The sequence below is a fragment of the Aedes aegypti genome, chromosome 3 (genome assembly GCF_002204515.2).
Source record: "Aedes aegypti strain LVP_AGWG chromosome 3, AaegL5.0 Primary Assembly, whole genome shotgun sequence".
In the NCBI taxonomy this organism is placed as follows: domain Eukaryota; kingdom Metazoa; phylum Arthropoda; class Insecta; order Diptera; family Culicidae; genus Aedes; species Aedes aegypti.
This window is the reverse complement of record NC_035109.1, coordinates 164319133-164343296: the sequence shown is the minus strand read 5'-3', so window position 1 is coordinate 164343296 and position 24164 is coordinate 164319133. Positions and strand designations below refer to the sequence as shown.

Genomic DNA, 24164 nt, shown 5'->3' with positions numbered 1-24164 from the left:
CGAAATACAAAATAGAAAAGTTTTCAAAAATATTGACTACCGCGTCACAAAAAAATATCCCACACAGTACAAGTTTTTGATAGAATTGCAAATATGTTTAAATATTAAATTTCTGATTGCAACCAGATAAACTGTTTGAATTGAGGAGTGCTTTACAGGTTTAGACGATTTTTTTAAGTCCTGCAAAAACGTTGAGCGCATTTTCAATTTAAACATTTTTTGAGAACTAACTAGATAAGAATTTTGAAGATTTTGCCCAATATTCACGTTTTTTTTTGTAATATGTTGAACGGTAGTAATTGACCAAACTATACTGTGAGATTCTGATATTAGGTAAAGCAATAAAAATAACTCATATATTAGACAGTTGACTTTAATGTTAGAATTATATATCCAAATGTCTAGAGAGAAAATATTGTAAGGTGTTTCAAAATATTTTTTGTTTTTAGTTTTTAATCCACGGGAGGGCCCTTAATCGGGGGGACCGGGGCATTTGCCTCCTTGGCACCTCCCCAAATCCGGGCCTGCCTATAATTCTAAGATTTACAAATCCTCAAAGTTGAAGAATGTGGAAATAATGTTCAAAGAAGCCCCATTTGACGGTATTATAAGACCCCTCTGGTTGGTAAATGGCTGGGCATGGCGTACCATTGGTACCTCGCGTACCTGAAGGAATAAAATAGACCCCTTTGTGCGGTCCTTAGCCTCTTGCCCAGCAACTCCTATCCCTACCTCCTCGCGGTACTGGCCGGGGTACGAGTAACCTTAGGGAAGATCGGGTAACCAACCCCCGGTGGAAACTTTGGTCGTATGCTGACAGGGAAGGGGGGGTTTGCTTTTGCTTTTGCTTCTGCAAACCTTGAGCGTCTGTACTCCATGTTAGGAGCGGCCCACAACAGCGTCTGTTCTCCATGTCAGGGGCGGCTGATCATCGTCCGAGTGCCAGAGAAGGACTCTAAGCTAAACTGCGCACTATGGTCCTCCGAACATTTAGGGGGAATGGTCCTCCGGAAATCTAGGGGGTTGGTGTCAGGCCCTGCAAGCCAGCCGTAAAAAATCAAGCAACGAATAATCAACGAGAGAATACGAACCGGGAAATCGGCGAAGACCACAGCGACGTAAAGGGACTAGCGATTGGAAGCTCGGTACGTGGAACTGTAAATCTCTCAACTTCATCGGGAGCACACGCATACTCGCCGACGTGCTGAAGGACCGTGGATTCGGCATCGTAGCGTTGCAGGAAGTGTGTTGGAAGGGATCAATGGTGCGAACGTTTAGAGGTAACCATACCATCTACCAGAGCTGCGGCAATACACATGAGCTGGGAACAGCTTTTATAGTGATGGGCGATATGCAGAGGCGCGTACACAGGCGGAGAACAGTAAAAGCAGCCATCAACGATGCAGCTGAGAGCAACGTCGGGTACGTGGGACGGAGTCGACGGAACGATTGGTTCGACGAGGAGTGCCAGGAGGTTTTGAAGGAGAAGAATGCAGCGCGTGCGGTCATGCTGCAGCAAGGGACCCAGCAGAACGTGGAACGCTATAAACAGAAACGGCAACAGCAGACCCGCCTCTTTCGGGAGAAAAAACGCCGCCTGGAGGAGACGGAGTGCGAGGAGATGGAACAGCTGTGCCGGTCTCAGGAAACGCGTAGGTTGTATCAGAAGCTCAACGCATCCCGCAACGGCTTCGTGCCGCGAGCCGAGATGTGCAGGGATAAGGATGGGAGCATTCTGACGGACGAGCGTGAGGTAATCGAAAGGTGGAAGCAGCACTTCGACGAGCACCTGAATGGTGCTGAGAGCACAGGCAATGAAGGACGGGACAACGGAGGAAATGCCTTCGTCAGTACTGCGGAAGATGGAAACCAACCAGCCCCCACTTTGAGGGAGGTTAAGGACGCCATTCAACAGCTCAAGAACAATAAAGCTGCTGGTAAGGATGGTATCGGAGCTGAACTCATAAAGATGGGTCCGGAAAGGCTGGCCATTTGTCTGCACCGGCTGATAGGCACAATCTGGGAAACAGAGCAGCTACCGGAGGAGTGGAAGGAAGGGGTAATCTGCCCCATCTACAAGAAAGGCGACAAGTTAGACTGTGAGAACTTTCGAGCGTTCACCATTCTAAATGCGGCCTACAAAGTATTATCCCAGATCATCTTCCGTCGTTTGTCACCCGTAGTAAACGAGTTCGTGGGAAGTTATCAAGCCGGCTTCGTTGACGGCCGATCGACAACGGACCAGATCTTTACTGTACGGCAAATCCTCCAAAAATGTCGTGAATACCAGGTCCCAACGCATCACCTTTTCATCGATTTCAAGGCGGCATACGACAGTATCGACCGCGTAGAGCTATGGAAAATCTTGGACGAGAACAGCTTTCCCGGGAAGCTCACGAGACTGATAAGAGCGACGATGGAAGGCGTGCAAAATTGTGTGAAGGTTTCAGGCGAACACTCCAGTTCGTTTGGATCCCACCGGGGACTACGACAAGGTGATGGACTTTCGTGCCTGTTGTTCAATATTGCGCTAGAAGGTGTTATGCGGAGAGCCGGGCTTAACAGCCGAGGTACGATTTTCACGAGATCCAGTCAATTTGTTTGCTTCGCGGATGATATGGACATCGTCGGCCGAACATTTGAAAAGGTGGCAGACCTGTACACCCGCCTGAAACGCGAGGCAGCAAAAGTTGGACTGGTGGTGAATGCGGCCAAGACAAAGTACATGCTAGCTGGTGGGGCCGAGCGCGACAGGGCTCGCCTAGGTAGCAGTGTTACGATAGACGGGGATACGTTCGAGGTGGTCGACGAGTTCGTCTACCTTGGATCCTTGCTGACGGCTGACAATTACGTTAGCCGTGAAATACGGAGGCGCATCATCAGTGGAAGTCGGGCCTACTACGGCCTCCAGAAGAAGCTGCGGTCAAAAAAGATTCACGCCCGCACCAAATGTACCATGTACAAAACGCTCATAAGGCCGGTAGTCCTCTACGGGCATGAAACGTGGACGATGCTCGAGGAGGACCTGCAAGCACTTGGAGTCTTCGAACGTCGGGTGCTTAGGACGATCTTCGGCGGTGTGCAGGAGAACGGTGTGTGGCGGCGAAGGATGAACCACGAGCTCCCCCAACTCTACGGCGAACCCAGTATCCAGAAGGTGGCCAAAGCTGGAAGGATACGATGGGCAGGGCATGTTGCAAGAATGCCGGACAGCAACCCTGCAAAGATGGTGTTCGCTTCGGATCCGGTTGGTACAAGAAGGCGTGGAGCGCAGCGAGCTAGGTGGGCGGATCAAGTGCGTATCGATTTGGCGAGCGTGGGGCAGAACCGAAGATGGAGAGATGCGGCCACGAACCGAGTATTGTGGAGTGAAATTGTTGATTCAGTGTTATCTGTGTAGATGTTAACTAAATAAATGAAAAAAATGAATAAGACCCCTCTGGGATTGTTCTGAAAATCTGACACATCTCAAAGATCTGGAAGCCTCATAATGCTTGAAGATATCGCTCTGAGATTCTTCCAAACAACTTTATAGAAACTTTACGGTATTACTTCTGGGATTCTCCTGGATATCTGGGAATTTTGCAGAAATTCATCTGTGATTATTGCTTGTATATCCTTGGAAAATCCTGGATATGATTCAAGATTTTTTTTCGAAAATATTACGGTTGATTCTACTAAAAACAGTGATGCAATTCTACTGGACATTCTTAGAGGATTCTTCTGAAGATTTGCTAGAGCTCTATTAGAGAATTTTCTGGAATTCATCCGAACTCTTAGATTCTTCCGAAAATGTTTCTAAGATTATTCCGGTGATACTCCTGGGATTCTCACGAGTTTGCCTCTGGATACTAACGAAAATCATCTGAGATGCTTTCCGAAATCGATCTGGAATACTTTCGGATATCCTTCTAGGATTATTTCAAAACTCCTTTGGAATTCTTATAAAAATGCCTCTGTGATTTTTTTATCGTCAATATCCTTAAAATACCTCTGGAGCTCTTCCGAAAATTCTGTTGGAATTCTTCCGGATATCTTTGAAGGAATCTTTCGGAAAAACATATGGGATTCTTTCGGATTTTTTTATGATGATCCTTCGAACACTTCCTGCAAGATTTTTGCGGAGATTGTTTAACAAGTTTTTTTCAAATTTACTTCTAGAATACTTCTGGGTATCTCCGTTTGATTACTCTTTCAAGTATCTACCTAGGATTTTTTCATGAATTATTATAGAATTCACCGGGTTTTCTTACGGAAGTCCTGCTGGAAGACTTCAAAGTATATTTCAAAGATACCTTCGGATTTTTTTTTTCAGGATTTTTTACTACTCTTCCGTAAAACCTTTCGAGATTCATCCGAAAATACAATGTTATCCAGATATTATTCAAGGATTCAACCAGAAGGTTTCCTGGGATTCTACCATAAATCGTGATGGTATTCTTCCGGAAATACCATTGAGATTCTTCAAAAAATAATTCTAAGGCTCTTCCGAATATCTTTTTGGAATTCTTCTGAAAATGCTTCTGGGTATTTCATTGGGATTGTGGAAAGAATTCCGGGAGAACCCTGTGATGCTTTGTGAAAAAATCAAGGAGAAATTTTTGGATAAATTTTGAGGGGATTTCTGTAAGAATTACTTAAGGATTTCCGTAAAAATCTAAAAGGATTTTTGGAAGAAAAGGAATTTCTGGATGTATTTTATAGCGGTATCCGAAAGAACCTGAGAAGTTATCGTGGAAGAACTCCTGTAAGATTTTCAGGAAATTTCAAGTATTTTTGAGATAATTTACTAAGACATCCGTAAAAATTCCGGAAGAACTCCAGAAAGATTTACGGAAGAATTTCAAACAGAATTTCTGGAACTATTTCAGAGTAACTTTCAAGAGTATTAGAGTATTCCGAAAAAATCTCAGTAATAGTTTTTAAGAGTCCCAGTAGGCTACCCGGAAGTTTTGTGAAGGAAAATCCATTCGAATTCAAGAGAGATTTTCTAAAGATTCTAATTATCAGTAAATATCACAAAAAAAGAACATTTCTTGAGAGCTTGTATCAGAACATCCGAGTTCCAAACGGATATTCAAAATTTTCTCAGAAAGATTTCTGAAAAAAAACTAATGAAGGATAACCATTATAATTGAAGAGCGATTCCTTAAAATGGGCCAGGAAGATTTACAAAACAATTGTCAGAAGATTTCGGAAGAAGTTCTGGGAAGTTTCTTTCCAACTTTCGGATGGATTTCCATTTAAAAAAATGTTAAATTAATCGCCGAGAGATATCTGGAATAACTTAAACAGAATTTCCGAAAATATTCCATAGGGATTTCCGGAAGAACAATAACAATCTGATATTCAAAGAATATATATTTTAATGATAGTTTCAGATAATCCGTCTGAAACTACAATAAACAATTCCGGAAAAATTGGAATAATCCTGGAAGAATCTAATATAACCAAAAAAATCCTAGGGACATCTACGAAAGAATTACTGATAAATGTCTGAAAAGATATCAGTGGGTTTAATAGTATAATTTCGGATGGATTTCATGAAGAAATCCTTAGGAATTTTAGTAAGAAATCCCGCAAGATTTCAGGAGAATCCCACACCTTTTTAAAAAATTCCATCCCTCTGGAAAGCAATCATAGAAACATTTTCGGCAGCATTCAAGGGAAATTTTACGGAAGAAACCTGGAAGGATTTCCATAAAAATCCTAGAGAAATTTCCGGGATAATCCAAAAGAAAGTCCCGGGAAGATTTTACGGAAGAATTACTGAGCGATCAGAGCGATAACTTTAATAATGTCAGAACGATTTCCGAGAGAAACTAAGTGGAATTTCCGAGAGATTTTTGGAAGAATCCCAGAAGTTTTTCGGTGGAATGCCTCGGAAATTCTTGTAAGATTTTCTGTATTATCATAAACAAGTGGCAAAGCATTTCCGGAATAATACAAAACGGATTTTTGGACGGAACAGCTCGAGATAGGTTTGTGAAACAGCTACAGAGGGATTTCCCGATAAATTTTAGGATAATTTCATATAAAGGATTTCATGAGGATTTCCGAAAGAATTTCAGAGAGATTTTTGATTAAATTTATAATCTAAGATGAGCTTCCGGAAGAACCCAGAATAAATGCAAGAAGAATAGACAATACTAATTAATGCATAAACTTTAGTTATTCAGTGATTTTTTTCTTAGTGTTCAATCTCAATTGTTATTTTCTCCTCAAGAAATTAATCTGACCGTAGTGCAAAAACCGCACTACATTCGATGAATTCTTCGCAACACAAAATGTCGGCGCTATCCAACAAATTCATTCATCTAAACCATTTTGGTTAACATAACAACACAGCTCATGATAAAAACCATACTTATAAGCTCTAATCCTGAGTGACACTATTATTATCGGATGTTCGGGGATTATTTAACTTGCCAGTAGAATAAATACCAGTAAATGAGTGGGAAGTGGGTAGGACAGGTAGGACATGTACTTTGCACAAAAACACTTGGGTAGGACCGTCGAAGGATTGTCATACCCACGATTAAACAAAAAAAAAACGAGGTCTGCAGATAGCTTGAAAAATAAATCAAATCATTTATTATCTGTTCAAAGTACATATAAACTAGATCAATGTCGTACTTATTCTTATGGATGATGGAAGACAAGTTTAGGTTATTCATGGTACTCTCATGCCTAGTTAAGCGTAACATGGTTTGTGCACGACTCCCAAAAGTTGTGGGTAGTGAAAAGAACGATTGAGAATGTCTATAGTAAACAATAATCCGAGATGAACCAGCCTCAGGCTGAAAGTCTCGTTAATAAAGATAATAATAATAATAATAAGTAAACAATAAACATCATGGGAAGCTAACTATGTTTGCTACAAACAACTTATTTAGCCGTTAGAAAAAAAAAAAAAAAAAAAAAAAAAAAAAAACAAATAATGGAATGGACAGCGTTTGACATTTCTATGGGAATCAACACTTTTCTGTAATTACCTACGAGTTTCCTAAAACAACTGTATTCTGCAGGGCCTGTTAGGTAATATTGTTTTGTACAGCATCACCATGAATTTTAATCATATTTTATTACACTAAGGTTTTTTTTTACACGGTCCCCCGTGCCGTGCAAAAAAATTCCGTGCAAAAAAAAACCGTGCTAATTCTGAAATTTGTGTTAAAATAAACCGTGGTAATTCTAGAATCCGTGGAAAAAGTACCGTGTTAATTCTGAAATCCGTGTGAATAGGAAAAAAAGCCGTGTTAATTCCGAAATCCGTGTAAATAAGTAAAAAAACCGTGTTATTTCCGAATTTTGTGCAAAAAAAAGTACCGTGTTAATTCCGAAAGGCGTGTAAAAAAAGCCGTGTAAAAATAAAGCGTTCAAAAAAAAACCGTGTAAAAAAAGACTTTAGTGTATCTATATTTTGCCACTGTGCATTGGATGGTCTCTTCAAATCGATTGATGGTTTTTATTCACATATATTCATAAGAAAAACTTTACCAATCAAATGCTTTTTAACAAAATCAAGAAGAAAGCAGATTACTTCCTGTTCCCTGAACTGCTAGTTGTGCCATTCAGAAAAGCACTGCAGATTGAATATATCTTAGCGAAATACGTTAAATTTACATGCAATATACATGAAGTTATGTAGATAATTTTATATTTGATTTATAAATTTTGATAGTTTTATTGTTGAACTTTATCACAAGCATGTTTAGAGCAAGAGAATAGATCATTAGAGTAATCAAATTTTACACTGTAAAACCTCAAATAAAATGTAATACTTCAGGTTGTAACTTGTTTTGCCTTACAAAAACAAGTAAGTAAGTTAATCTTCACTTCTTCATTCGCTTGTATGACATCTTGAATCACACACAATGTTCCAATAACCACCAACTATGTGCAATACTGTTACGTCACCTTTGCAATTATGCGATACTCAGAATACGAAGGTACCTTCTGCCGTACGGTGCAGTTCCAACTGGTGTGTACTTAAATTGCCAGTTTTTTGTTTGCCCGTTCAGTAAACTAGGCTTTGTTGTTTGCTACTACGTTCTTCTCCATATGCTTGGTGGTTTTGTCCTCACATGGCATGGGGAATCAGCACGATCATTTTTGCATCGAACCTGCGCTCTAATCGGGTTGCATCGTGCAGCTGCACTGGAACAGACACTGACGGACGGACACGGCAATGGTTGTGACGGTTTTTAGCAGTTTACGGTGCACACAGACCGATGAACGCTGTGCAAGATAAGGGTGTTACATTATTTCGCGACCATTTGGTTCCGACCGACGTCCATTTCGAAACCCTATGCGTACGTATTGAGAGCGAAATTGCTCCTGACAAGTACCCACATAGTGACAACAACGTTTGGCGACGACGAAAATGGATTCGTCCATACAATCGTCGCCTCTTAGACGCTGCGAAACCCAATGGCTGGAGTCTGTGTCGAAAATGGGAGGAAGGGTTCAGTTCTGACGAAAGCTTCCAAAGCATCGGTTTCCAACAAATCACATCAATGAGACTGGACATTATTCCTGCATGAATGGATTTGTACGGACGAGATGCGCATGGGTTTATTGGATAGATTTTCCAGTTGATTGGATTTTTGGTCCATCTTGTTATTGATAGTGATGCTTTGCAACGATAACCATCACTGTAAAAACGCAAGTATCGGGAAAAAACATCATGTGCACTAGAATCTACTCACAAATGGTCGATGACATGTTATATAACACAGTGTTACAGTTAAACGAATAAATTAAGAAGTGACCTGCCATAACACAGTGCGAAAATATGGACCCTAAATTGAAAACACGTGGTTTTGCCAAATTGACAGATGTTTATCTAAGTATTAAGTCTTATACTTGAAAGAATAAAACAGATCCCTTATCCTGTGCCCAGCAACTCCTATCCCTACCTCATTGTGGTACTGGCCGGGATTCAAGCAACCTCTGGGAAAATCGGGAAACGAACCAAGGTGGGAATTTCGGTCATATGCTGACTGGGAATGGGGGTTTTGTTCATAAAACCTGAACTCCATGTTAGGAGCGGCTCCCAACAGCGTATGTTCCCCATGACTGGAGCAGTTGATCATCGTCCGAGTGCCAGAGACGAGCTCTAAGCTTAACTGTACACTATGGACATCAAAAACATTTAGGGGAATTGTCCTCTAGAAATCTAGAGAGTTGATGGTAGCCGGTCGTAAAATACATCAGCACTAGAACATTAACAAGAAAATACGAAATAGAATAAACGGCAAAGACCACAGCCGCGGAAATGGACTCGGTACGTGGAACCGCAAATCTCTCAACTTCATCTGAATACTATCCGATATACTGAAGGTCGGCAGATTCGAAATTGACTGTTCAACGAGAAACTTGCGACGATCTAAGCGCCACCATAATTTATTTAACGGAGAGTTGATGATTTCGCAATTTGGAGGTTAACATCACTTATAAACACTAGTGATTCTGCGGTGGGATGTTGACGTTTGATCACGAATAGTAGCGCTGCATGAGGTGGGCTGACCAGGAGTAATGCAAACGTTTAAGGTAACCAGACGCGTTTTGGTACCCACTTTCTGGTCGGTTTACCCTAACTTGCTCCTGATTTTCGAGTGTACGGCTCATGTGCTGCTAGTACTAGTTTCTGGCAATTGTATATATTGCGTTGAATCGTCGTATTTGATGACGCTTTTCTCATGGAGAGCAGACGCTCTAGGTTGGCAGTAGCAAACCCCACCGTCTCTGTCAGCAAACGACAAAGGTTCCCATCGGTTTTGATTATCCGATCTTCCCTAAGGGAAATGACCCATTTCAAATAGAGGCGTTTTGCATAAAAACCTTTCGCATGAGGACGTTTGGCATAATGGACATTTCGCATAAAGCATATTCATACAAGAACAGGTACCGTAATCCGGGGTATCATTGATCATTTTTTTGAATGTTTATTGAATATTTCGTTTGAAATTGCAAATTTAATATTTTCAAAACAAGTACTGCCACCCATAGCTCGTCACTATATATTGTATTTTGTTTTCTGAGAGATTCAAGCATGTTTCAAAAATTGTTTTATGTGATTTTTAGATTTAGCTGATATGGGGTAACATTGATCATCCATGTAAACAACGTTCGGTAATATTGAAAATGTCGTTACTTACTAAAATCATGGCCCCTAAAGCCGAATATGAAATCCAAACGCTTACATCAGTATATGAGATTTTGAGTTATTATAAAATTAAAAACACCTCGAACCACGAAATACGCTTAAAGGTAGGCAATTTCCTAAGGGAATTCAACATTGTTAACAGTAATTCGTGAATGTTGCCTAATTGAGCATACTTATGAAAATGTTGACAATGGAATCGTTTTCGATGCCATTTTCAGTAAGAATAGTATTTTTTTGCTCATTACGTTTGCAGAATTTATGTGAGACATGAATCTTTGATAATGTCATCCTTAAATGTTGAAATCATTGTTTCGAAAAGTTGACAAATTTACAAATCATCTAAACGTAATTTTCGCAAAAATCTTCCCTTTTATTAGCTTATGAATATAAGAAAGAGAAGCACCATTCATGATTTCAAAATATTCCATCAATAATTGATGATACGTACTTTTTACGAGATGAGTCATTCCGATCAATGTTACCCCGCTGATCAATGATATCCCGGATTACGGTAGCATCTAAAAGAAGGCATATGTCCTTATACGAACCGTTTCTATACGAAATGTCCCACCTTTTTCCCTATGGTTGCTCACTCTCCGGTCAATTCCGCGTTTTCTACGTAATGTGTGCATCGGACACGACCAAATTTTACGTTTTTGCTTCACTCTCCCCGTAGGAGCAAGCGTCATAATTGATAAACACTACTATATTTGGCAACCCTTGGCCCTGATGTCGATAATGTCATAATTCGGACGATATATAATGCTGTCAAGAACCTATAAATCATATTATAGCTGATTGGTTCTATAAATCTCTCCAATAACGGATGTTCAGTAAAAAATGAGAATCATTTCCAAACTTTCTGTAACACAGCGTAAAAATATGACATTCTTGCGTGTCTCAAAGATCAAATTATGTCTCTTTTAGCTACAGGTTGCCAAAGTTGTATAAAACATTGATTTCATTAAAACTACTAATTAAACTTTAACACTTCACTAATTGTTTGCAAAAAAATAAAATATTAAAATCACTAGTAAGGCGAGCAAATACCTCTAAATTCTGATATGTTACTAATCTTGACAGATTCAGTGTCGAGTGCTCGACTTACTCTAATAATCCCTCCCCTAACTTTAATAAAAAAGTGTATTGATTTTATTGATGTTACATGAAATCTAAAGTATGATTTATCCAAGTTTATTGTGATCTAGTGCACCAAGCATGTAAAATAAGACTTGAACTTTCAATTGAGATATAATTTAGTTGAAATTTCATGATAAAATTTATTTTATATCGATTTTTTCAACATGCTTACAGTCTCCATACAAAATTCTTCGTTTTTCTTTGCATATTACAATACTTTTCTTAACCACCACAATAACGTTTGACCATCGAAAGTATTATGAACTTTGTTGATAAGTATTGTTATACACATGAAGTTTGAATTCTGAGACAAATAAAGTAGATAAATTGCCATACAAGCTGGCAAACTTGCATGCAAGTTAGTTGTAATAGTAAAATTTTCCATTTTCAACAGTTGATATCTCAAAGACTAGACGTGCTATAATATTTTTGGAAACGGCAATAAATTTAGCAATCCTTAGTGAAGTAAATAGCGATATTTTGGTGTTTGAGACACAAATGTGTTCCGTGTAATTGAAGTAAAGGGCGTATTTTTTTCTCTCCAAGAGAATTGCTCTCAGGAATCCCTGAAAATGGGTGGCAAGTTTCTTTTCATCCAGGTGCTGTCAATTTGATCTAAGATTGCGTCGAAACAGCAAGCACTCTGCGACGTGCTGTACGGTTTTACGAAACGCATGGTCATCGACCCGAAAGGAACCCGACCAACTTGCCCCAATTGAGGATTTTTTTCGGTTCCCTAAGTGCCCTAGTGTACAAAAATAATTGGCGGGCCAAGACTACGCAGCAGTTAACCACGAGGATCCGGAATTATATTCAGAAGATGGAAGTCAGTGCCGTCCAGCGCTCTTGTGAGATCGCAACGTGACTGGGTTTGTTTGAAATTGCTATTCAAATGAACTGATTAGCATTTTAGAGAGCAGTATTGTAATTATTAAAATTAAACTAAATCATGAATTGCTCAGTTATAGACAATAGTTTCCCCGCTACTGAAATCGCTTCCCATTTAATTTTCCCAAAACCGTTGTCATTTATCGCATCAATAACTCCAAATCGATTTGCACTCAAATAAGTGCCACTTAAATTAAACTCGTCGAAAGAGGCATCTAAAACCGACCCATATTTTAGCGCTGCCAAATGAGAACCCGCCCCGACAGCAGCGATTGGAAGCGAGCATTAAACGTCCATAAATCGATTACTGCTCCGTTCATGTAGGTACAGTTTGAACAGTTGTTCGATGAAGTGTAAGTCACACACCAGGAACCGAAACCGCGTCGTCCTTTGGCTGATTTTCTCTGCTCGACGCTAATGGTTTGGGTAGCCAAGGACTAACCATTACGAGACGTGCTTCGGTTGGGCACCCCAAGACCGCTTCGCATAATAAACAAGCGAAACGAAGTAAGTTGGCTCGATTCTGGCCGATATCTTGTGCTTGCTTGCCGAGAATTGCTTACACAAGCCGGGTACACTGTCGCCGATAAATTTTCTGCCAGGCTCTCGATATTTATTGAAGGCTGCGAAATTTCCGCATAAATATCACCACCAAGTCCTTTCCGCCTCCCATCCAGAATCCAAACTTCGACCGACACACAGCGGGCATCTTCCACTACTTTATTTGCCTTTTTCTTGATTCCCAGCTCTCTGGTCTGCTTTCAAAATGTTTGCGTTCCTCGAATCCGAACGATCCGAAACTGCTGCAAGCCCAGCAATTGGAAAAGTTGCTCAAGCCATGCAAACTTTCGATGTCCCCACTCACGAGAAAAAGAGTCTCTGCAATGAATGCAAAGCTATCAACGTTAGGCCCCCATTTGGCGGGTTGGGAGAAGAACTTTAGTCCTCTGACGTGTTTAGGGGATATGTAATAGAAGGACAAATTTAACATTTATGCTGTGAAAGTAAATTGGCTGTTGAGTACATTGTTATCGGAGATGGCTCATTTAGCATTCAGATATTTCGCAAGTTCAAATTTCGCGCTGTTTGTGTCACACAGAATCTTACAGAAACAGTACACTTAAAACTGTGTTTCGTATTTTGTCCAATACACTTTTTTTTCATTTACCATACGAAATAATCGTATTTGGCACAATCCCGCGACTAAGTGATTTTATGAAATATTCGTAAAATACACATTTCGTGATTCGTAGATGAGGATACTGAGAAAAAATACGAAACCTTTCATAAATAGCAAAAAAGTTTCGTATTTTTTCCGTATACCATTATCATCGGCCATCTTTACAAAGCAAGTGCGTGGTGACAAGTGGCATTCCGGCGTGTAAATTTATTTATTTTACATTATAAAACGTGTCGTACGTAAGGTAAATAGTATATTCGGTTGCATAGTGCACACTTAAAATTTGTTCGCGAGCTCGGCATTTGAAATTGCTGAGTTAACTCGGCTTTCAAGCATGTTGCTGAAAACTCGGCTAAACAATAATTGTAACCGAGTCTCGGCAACACGTGAAACTGAAATCTCGGTTAACTCTATATTTTAGCCGTAGCTCGGCAACATTGTGTGCCGAGCACATACGTTAACAATGTTTTCACCGAACTCAGTTGTATTGAATGCTGATATATCGGTTTTTCACCTATGTTTACCGAGATTCTCAGCATTTTGTTTGACAATCTGCCATCTTGTTTTTCTTCATATTCGGAAGTGTTTCAGTCTTGTTTCTAAGTAAAAAAGTAGTGAAAATATTGCGTAAAAGTTTTGTAAAATGAATCAATCGCTGGGAAGGAAGTGAGATTGTACAAAGCAAATTCGTCAGTAAGTACGCTCAATGATTTTTTGTGTTATTTTTAGGGCTCAATGTCCATACCAGAAAGGTGCATTTTCTGTCGATAAGCAAACATGGGATACTTAGGAAAATCTCAAAGAGATGATTATAAACATATCCGTATATTATCTATGAATAGCTCCATAGATGCCACTACTCAAAAATATAAATGAAACTAAATTAAATAATCTTAAAATCAATAATGATTGTTTTTCAATTCTGCTGAGATTTCAGTTTATGTGATGCCGAGATTTTCAGTTAAACACAGAAACTAGCACCTCTCACACAAACCGAGTTAATCGGTTATATCTATTTAACCGAGATGATAGCCGAGCGCTCGGCTGTGCGGATCTCGGTTTTTGAAAGCCGAGATTCGGCATATTATTCTAAGTGTGTGCGTTGGAAATTCGAGATTATTGTTTTGCGTCGCGGGTTAGAAAAAGCAGTGAGCTTCCGGACTTTCAAATTTCATAAGAATGACGATGTTTGACTGCTTTTTTTTTAATTTAATCTTTTTGCAGAGTGTTTACTTTAATGTAGTGAAGAAATATTGAATTTTTAGATAATATGAGATAAATTTACAAAAAAATAGGGTGCTCTTATCACCCTGTCGGAAAACAATCAATTCAATAAATGATATATATAGAAAAATCATTCATTCATTTGTGTACTTTGTAACATAACGGAAATCATGCGCATCTAATTCCTTGAACTAAGAATTGATGAAAATCATGCAAAAGTCAGAAGATTCCACTATAAATATTAGTTTTTAGCACTTCTATCCACTTTTCCTAAGGGTGGCTAAACTGTCCCATTTTCCCTTTTATCGTGTGGTACGAAGGTACGAAGATACTCTGATACTTGATACTTGATCTTCTCTTAGAACTGCTGCAAGACTTCTAATCGTTGACACAGTATATATGGACATTTTTGCCGTAAGGGATAACGCCACTGCGTGTTTCCGTCGTGTAGTTGGCATTCTAGTCCTCAATCGTATTCAACCAGAAAACATTCGTGATGAGATTCCATGCAGTAGGTGGCGAATCAGGATTTGCACTGCACGCAAAATTGTTTTATTTTACAAAATGCATCGTTTGCTATACGAAATCATTTCGTTGTTTTCTGCAACGAAATGGTTTCGTAGACTCATTTCGTAATTGATCCCAGCGTATCGAATATTTCGTAAAATAAATTAACATGTTCGTATTATGTAAGGAACATTCTCGTAGAATGCATGGAAATTACATTTCTCGATTACTTTTTCAAATCGACGTGAGTAACTTTCATACGGTTTCGAGAAAGTTAATTAAGAAGAATCACAACTTTTCTTCTAAAACTGTTTTGAAATGTATCCCCTTTTTAACATTTTTTACCGTGTACATCGCTTAAATTTTGCATGCAATCAGCTCGCGTTAAAACACTAGGTAGTTCCTATCATTTCCCACAAAAAATGTTTGACAAAATGAAAAGCCGTTTCAATCAGTTACTTACGACGTTTTTGTATCAGTGTAAAATCGACTCAAGTAGTGTTTGTTTTTGATTCGTGGTTAAGTCACTTTGTCTCCCATACAACGGAGCGGCGAAAGTAGCGGTTAGGTTGCGAAAGTGGAGAATCTTACTTTCGTCGTTTTGTAAGCCCGGAAACTTAACGTTCTAATGTGAAAAATCGAGTTGGATTAGAGCGGAACGTGTTAGTATTTCGTCTGCAAAACACGTAGGATTGATAAAGTAAGTTTGTTAACTTCTCTGACTTGAGTCTGTTTGAATAAGTTTTCGAGACTTATCGTTCTACGAACTTTTCGTAGATAGCCAGGCTTGTTTCGTATTACAAATTGCTTGTTTGGCAATCAGAGTCTTACTAAATTTGAATGTAGGATATAGTAAAAAAAACACTTTTACATCGATCATTTCTCCAAATAATTGTTTAACTTTTGTCCATGTCGTTATTCAAAATCAAAACTGCATTCTTTTTTAAAACTATTCTTATTTTAGTTCTCTGTAGCATAAATTTGTTCAAAGTAAATAATAAGAATATGTTTCCTCACAAGGATGAGAGTATGTATGCCACTGACTATTTTACAGAATATGGTTAAACGATCCAAGTGGAATAAGAGTGTGGCTGCCATGTTTTCAAAGATTTTCCCGTTCCACTCTCGATGTGGTGCAGAAAGATTGTACGTTTGGTTGAAAAAAAAAATAAACTGGTGTTTTGAAGCCAAGGCCTTCACAAAGTTATTTTTCCTCCCATTTTTTACTTTCCAAAGCTCCGAGATGTACCAATGGGAAACTGTATGTGACTCACCTAGCACGTGTTTCTGAGGTTGACTGAGCCTTGTGTATGTGGGGTTCCATATCGGGTGGGAAAACGGCAATCCTGTACATAAGGCAACGCATAAATATTCCAAGAGTTTGTAGGTACTCATTGGCGCAGAAAATGTTTACATACGTTGGGAAGCATTGAACCGCTCGGATGCCACCACCGCTGCCAATGTAATGTAGTGTGGCTCTGTTTGTGAATAGCTCTCGTTCCCTTGCGGTGTGCGGTTAAGTCAACTCGGCCAAAGTTCATGCAATGAATTGATTTTACGAATCGCTACTGCAACCAACCAACAATCGTGACATTGCAGAACTCAGCATCGTTTGCTGTTGCTGTTTGTATGCATTTTTTTTGGGTTTTCATCGATTTGATGTTGCTATTCGGGGACTTGAGTTGTTTTAATGTACCAGTTTGAAATTGAGCTATCGCAATATTGAATAGAATTAATATGAACAACTTGCCTGCTACTAAATACTATTTTGAATCATTCGAGCTACAAATCTACTTTCAAATGAAAATTTAATGTTAGGGTAGACTAACATTAAATTTTCATTTGAAAGTAGATTTGTAGCTCGAATGATTCAAAATCCTATTCAAATCAAAACGAAAACCAACAATAGTGCTGGAAGAAATTGTTTCATTTTCAGCAGTTGTGTTCGTTTTATCGTGAGTGTTTTTTGTTGGCAAAATCAACAAAAATGTAACTGTTCCCTTTTTCAATTCTTTGAATGATACTTTTGTATCATTTCAAACATTGCATTCATTTCTTATATCTAGGTGTTCTGAGTTATTAGAAAACACTATCATCCTAATTTGGTAAAACTAAGTTTAACTAACATTTTGTTAACAACATATTGCGTTTCAATTTCAGTAGCAGTCCAGAATTTTTACTGGAGAGTGATTTCACCTGCTTACAAGAGAAAAAAGGGTGGTAGGTCATTTGGCATAAAGTCGTTTGGCATAATAATCGTTTGGCATAATGAATCTGAAACCAAAAATTTTTTAAGATGATATTCGTTTTTAATTGGTGGTTTTTTTTGGAAATTTACCTTCCTCTGCATTTTTGCCAACATGTGTATAGCCGAAAATGACAGAACACCTCCTTCTTTTGATTGCTTATCGTTCTTTCTCGTACACCTTCCAGCCACTGGAAGCTATAATAGCACCTATTTTAGGGGACGGACCTGATGTAGTGGTTAGAACACTTGCCTCTCACGCCGAGGACCTGGGATCGAATCCCATCCCCCGACATAGTCACTTATGACGTAAAAAGTTATAGTGACGACTTCCTTCGGAAGGGAAGTAAAGCCGTTGGTCCCGAGATGAACTAGCCTAGGGCTAAAAATCTCGTTAATAAAGTCAAACCAATCAAACCAACCAGCACCTATTTAAACTGCATCACTTTTTGGGGAAAAGGGTCATTCGGGGAACCGGTTCTTTATATCTATACTGTATTAAATTTTATTATTTAGTTAAGCTAAATGTTAACTATTTTTACTTTTTGTTATTTATCAATTCTTGTATTGAAAGTTACTTTAGAACATGCCAATATTCGTCATATTTTTTTTTTGTTTTTGCAAACACAAGATCTCCCTTTGAGATATGCTGTAAAAAAATATTTCAATCACAATTTTTTCCTTTTTTCGATAATAAACAAAATTCAAATTTTTATTGAATCGTTCAAATATTTGCCACAAATATTTTTTTTTTAAATGTGTTGTTCGTATGAGTTTTGTTGTGAGAAGATTTTTTGCGTTGGAGCTTTAAAGTTTTTAAACGAAAAAAAAAACTGCACTCATACTGAGGTTATTTTTGCAGTATGCTGCAATAATAGATCTATGGATAAGAGCTTTTAATATTTTGAAAATAAATTTTCCCTTTTATCAAGTAATTTTCATCAAGTGTTATGTCCAAATTGGAACAGAGAAATCTGCAGAGAAATATTCTACGCGCGTTTCCTTTATTAATAACTGCGAACTTTCTTTGTCAATTTACTCAATAGTAAATTTTCGCATCAAGCTCAACGATACTCTATGTTCTGGGAAGTTGAGAAAATTAATATTCCGAAAAGATCTTCCACCAGACCCGTCACGAGTCAACGAAGCCGGCTTGATAACTTCCCACGAACTCGCTTACTATAGGTGATAGACGACGAAAGATGATCTGGGACAATACTTTGTAGGCCGCATTTAGAATGGTGATTGCTCAAAAGTTCTCACAATCTAACTTGTCGCCTTTCTTGTAGATGGGGCAAATGGCCAGCCTCTCCGGACCCATCTTTATGAGTTCCGCTCCGATACCATTCATACCAGCAGCTTTATTGTTCTTTAGCTGGTGAACGGCATCCTTAATCTCCCTCAAAGTGGGGGCTGGTTGGTTTCCATCTTCCGCAGTACTGACGAAGGCATTTCCTCCGTTGTCCCGTCCTTCATTGCCTGTGCTCTCAGCGCCATTCAGGTGCTCGTCGAAGTGCTGCTTCCAACTTTCGATCACCTCACGCTCATCCGTCAGAATGCTCCCATCCTTATCCCTGCACATCTCGGCTCGCGGCACGAAGCCGTTGCGGGATGCGTTGAGCTTCTGATAGAACTTACGCGTTTCTTGAGACCGTCACAGCTGTTCCATCTCCTCCAGGCGGCGTTTTTCTCCCGAAGGAGGCGGGTCTGCTGTTGCCGTTTCCGTTTATGACGTTCCACGTTCTGCTGGGGTCCTTGCTGCAGCATGACCACCCGCGCTGCATTCTTCTCCTCCAAAACCTCCTGACACTCCTCGTCGAACCAATCGTTCCGTCGACTCCGTCCCACGTACCCAACGTTGCTCTCAGCTGCATCGTTGATGGCTGCTTTTACTGTTCTCCAGCAGTCCTCAAGAGGGGCTTCATCCAGCTCACCCTCTTCCGGTAATGCAGCCCCGAGGTGCTGCGCGTATGCCGCTGCGACATCCGGTTGCTTGAACCGCTCTAGGTCATACCGGGGTGGCCGTCGGTACCGTACGTTGTTATAGACGGAGAGTTTTGGGCGCAGTTTGACCATCACCAGATAGTGGTCTGAGTCGATGTTAGCGCCACGATAGGTCCTGACGTCGATAATGTCGGAGAAGTGTCGACCATCAATCAGAACGTGGTCGATTTGCGATTCTGTCTGCTGTGGTGATCTCCAGGTGTATCGGTACGGAAGGCTGTGCTGGAAGTAGGTGCTACGAATGGCCATATTCTTGGAGGCGGCAAAATCAATTAGTCGTAGGCCGTTTTCGTACGTCCGCCGGTGGGCGCTGAACTTTCCAATCGTCGGTCTGAATTCCTCCTCTCGGCCAACCTGAGCGTTTAGATCTCCAATGATGATTTTGACGTCGTGGCTTGGGCAGCTGACGTACTCGTGTTCGAGCTGCGCGTAAAAAGCGTCTTCATCATCATCAGTTCTTCCGGAGTGAGGGCTGTGCACGTTTATTATGCTGGACCGGCCTTTGATCCTCAACTTGCACATTCTCTCATTGATCGGCCACCACCCGATCACGCGCCTCTGCATATCACCCATCTCTATGAAAGCTGTTCCTAGCTCATGTGTATTGCCGCAGCTCTGGTAGATGGTATGATTACCTCTAAACGTTCGCACCATTGATCCCTTCCAACACACTTCCTGCAACGCTACGATGCCGAATCCGCGGTCCTTCAGCATGTCGGCGAGTATGCGTGTGCTCCCGATGAAGTTGAGAGATTTACAGTTCCACGTACCGAGCTTCCAATCGCTAGTCCCTTTACGTCGCTGTGGTCTTCGCCGATTTCCCGGTTCGTATTCTCTCGTTGATTATTCGTTGCTTGATTTTTTTAACTTGCAGGGCCTGACACCAACCCCCTAGATTTCCGGAGGACCATTCCCCCTAAATGTTCGGAGGACTATAGAGCACAGTTTAGCTTAGAGTCCTTCTCTGGCACTCGGACGATAATCAGCCGCCCCTGTCATGGGGAACAGACACTGTTGTGAGCCGCTCCTAACATGGAGTACAGACGCTCAAGGTTTGCAGAAGCAATAGCAAAAGCAAACCCTCCCTTCCCTGTCAGCATACGACCAAAGTTCCCACCGGGGGTTAGTTACCCGATCTTCCCTAAGGTTACTCGTACCCCGGTCAGTACCGCGAAGAGGTAGGGATAGGAGTTGCTGGGCATTATTCCCGATATTCATTCTAAGTCAATCATTATGCCAAACGGCCATTATTCCAAACGACCATTGTGCCTAATGGCCATGTTGCAAAACGACCATTATGCCAAACGAATTTATGCCAAACGGGGTACAATAAAAAAAGCGCTTTCAATTTACTAGGTTTAACTGAACCTAGATATATAATGCATTCATCGTGGCAACAGAAGAATGCAACGATTTTCATCTAAAATCTATTTAAATTAAAATTGAATGGTGTTTGTATGTCACGAAATGACTTACGAACAAGTCAACGGATTTTAATGATTCATTCTCCGTTTTGTTCGTCAAGGGTTCCGACGTATTTGTGTGTATAAAAATCCTAGGTCATTCACTGGGAAAATCGAAAAATTGAGAGTGAATGGAACTGTTGTTTTATATGGGACGATCCATAGCGTTTTTCAACAGCCTACTTGATGGCAAGATGAAGTTTGCCGGGACCACTAGTTATTAATAATTTTATTCGATATTTGTTCCAATGTTTTCATTGTTCAACATTATATGTAACTCATTAGTAATATACCAGGGAGGGAGCTTCCGAATCATTTTCAAAATTTTCTTTTTAATCCTCTGCAGAGCTTTCTTCCTGGTATTCTTCCTGAAAATTTGTTTGAAGTTTATAAGCTTGTTCTTTAGACAAAGTTTCGATATTTAATTAATAAGTGCATAAAGACATTTTACATGTTTTTTATATTTGGAAAGTAAGTTAGTTTGGGTTATGGACAAAAGGTCAAAAGACAAAACGTCGAAAGACAAAAGGTCGAAAGACAAAAGGTCGAAAGACAAAAGGTCGAAAGGTCGAAAATCATTTGCTTGGTGGAAATTTTTTCCTTCTTTGCAAAAAGATTTTCAACCTTTTGTTCTTTAAACCTTTTGTCTTTAGACCGTTTGTCCTTTCGACCTTTTGTCATAGATTCGTTTCAAATAACGATTTGTATGTGGCATGCAACAGAACTAGTTCACAAAATAAAACTTGAAACAATGGATTCATACTAAAGAGTAATCTTTTCTTCTACTCTTTTCAAAAAAATAAATCGGTTGGTTTAGGAAAAAATAGTGTTTTCGGAAAAAAGACATTCACATATATAACGCATTCAAAACATAAAAAAAAAAATTTCTCTTGTAGTCTCAGTTTCAATTGCACTTTATAACGATTGTTTCTAACTTTACCCTTCGATTAATCTCTTCCACAGAACCATCAACGGAGATAATAGGAGCACCGGATCTATACATCGAAAGCGGATCGACGATAAATTTGACGTGCGTAGTGAAAGACTCACCCGAGCCACCGGCCTACATTTTCTGGAACCATAACAACGTGGTAAGTTTCAATCCTTTGATAACTCTTCCTTCTTCATCATTATTAGTGTAATGCTCTTACTGAAACAGATCATACTTTTAAGCTTGATTTCCTATGAACACTTCCACAGTTATTTAATGAAAATTTTCTCTGACAGTTATGAAGAATGAAAATAGCAAGCACAAAAATACTACAGACCCTGGGAAATTGAAAGAAAATAAAAACAATTTGAAGAGATCCGCGACCAGTGGCATACTAACTAACCACCCTGCATGATCTTTTTAAACAGCTGCGTGTTTACCGCTATGGCATTTGGGCAACTGTTGCCCTAATGTCTTATTTTTATTCGTACGCAGTACTGCCCGAGGAGGAAAGAATAACTCGCAATAACTTATACATACCAAATTTTGGTATCATATTACAATTAAGTATTGTTCAGTTGTCAATACCTCATTTTGGTATTATAACGGTATTTGAAAGAAATGCTCAAAACATTAAAAATATTTCATTTTGGTATTCGATAGGTATTGCGGACTGCTGGAGGTATTGAACAATTATTGAAGAAAATCACTTTTATATGAAAACCCATCAAGTATTATTTAGGTATTACAATACCTGATCTAATTATCAGCTTGGTATTTGTAGAATATGCAGAAGGTATTATTTGAGGTATTTTACCTCTTATGCAGGGCTCATTCATACCTCATTCAGGTTGTAGGTATTGGAAATTATTTGGAATAGAATACCTCAATTTGGTATTCAGTAGTTATTTTCTTCTGCTCGGGTGGATTACCTATTGGTTTTATTGTGTGTCGAAAAAGAAAACTGAAAGAATCATGTTACTGCTGTCGTGTGACGTTTGTCTAAGATTCTTTGTAATGAAATTCCTAATTTTGCTCTTTTGTTTTGATTACCCTAATCACCATGCAGGAAATTCTGAATCTTTCCGACTGGATTTTTTCCTTAATTTCCTGAACGTGCCTTCCATAGGATACATGCAAAATTGCAAAAATATGCCTTGAGCAGGTAAAGCTCTCAGTTTTCAAATGAGAAACTTTTGGTAAAGCACAAAGCTAAATAGCGAACCCCAACCCAAAAGGGATGAAACGCCAGGAAAAAGATGAAAAAGATGTTTTGTAAATCGGGAAAACTCCAATCTATTATCCTGCTCGCGTCTATAGCTGCGAATATTTTAGCGGTGGATATACGCGTTCAATGTTTCAATTGAATCTCTTTCGTTATAAATCAAATGTATTGCGCTGCTGTGCGGGTCGATGAATGAAAACAACATCACCAGATATACAATAGAAATGGGAGGGGGGACTGGGCGGCGGAGGGTGAAAGATCAATAGGCTGTTTGTGCCGTCGATTAATCTGGCGACGTGATTTGCCTCCAAGCATGAAATTTATAGCCTTCCCGGAACACACTCCTGCATGGATTTAGTGTTTATGCCGCACAGTTCAGTGACGGTGATTGAATAGGATTCTCCGATCTATTGTGTTGCAAGTCTACGTGGATATGGAGATAGAATCTAGATGGGAATTTGTTTATCAGGATGCTTTTATATCCGCAACTTTGTCGATCAATAGACATTTCAACGCGTTTCTAATGGGTCATCTCTTTCGGTGTCTCTGAATCTCATTGGATAGGTATTACAAACTGGAATAGATTTTTTTAATTCTTTATTAGTATCATTCCCAACTTATTAGAATACGACTGTTGTTTAACTTCCTAAATTAACGGCTTTTCAGTCTTACGGATCAATCAAAACGCTACGTTTTTTTTTTAAGATCCAACGTTTTGGCCACTGCACCCTGAATAAGGCCCAGTCCAGTGGCCGAAACGTTAGATTTAAAAAAAAACGTAGCGTTTTGATTTATCCGTAAGACTGAGAAGCAGTCATTTTAGTAATAATTCCAAATATTACATTCATTTCTTATTGCTAGGTGTTCTGTGTTCGACAACACTATCATCCTAATTTGGTATAACAAAATTAAGTAAATACATTAAATGTTAACAAAAGGTTTTGCTAACAACATATTACATTTCATTTGCCGTAGCAGTTCAGAATTTTTAAGGGTGAGTGGATTTCACATGTTTATAAGGGAAAAAACGTCTTCAATTTACTTAACCTCACTTAACCTAAATATATAACGCAACATTTGTTTCAATGTTTCATCGTTGGATATTCTATGTAACTTATTGTTACTATACCAGGGAGGAAGCTTCAGAATCATTTTCAAAATTTTATTTTGAATTCTCTGCAGAGCT

At 39.4% G+C, this 24164-nt stretch overlaps 1 protein-coding gene across 4 annotated transcripts in view; it reads left to right on the top strand.

The window, feature by feature from the left end:
- The window catches only part of LOC110679012 (zwei Ig domain protein zig-8-like), a 957706-nt gene that overhangs the window by 875286 nt on the left and 58256 nt on the right, over positions 1–24164 (top strand). For all 4 annotated transcript variants that reach the window (XM_021852876.1, XM_021852877.1, XM_021852878.1 and 1 more), the window contains exon 7: positions 21786–21913. In XM_021852876.1, coding sequence (XP_021708568.1) covers positions 21786–21913 — 128 coding nt within the window. The remainder of the gene's footprint in view (positions 1–21785; positions 21914–24164) is intronic.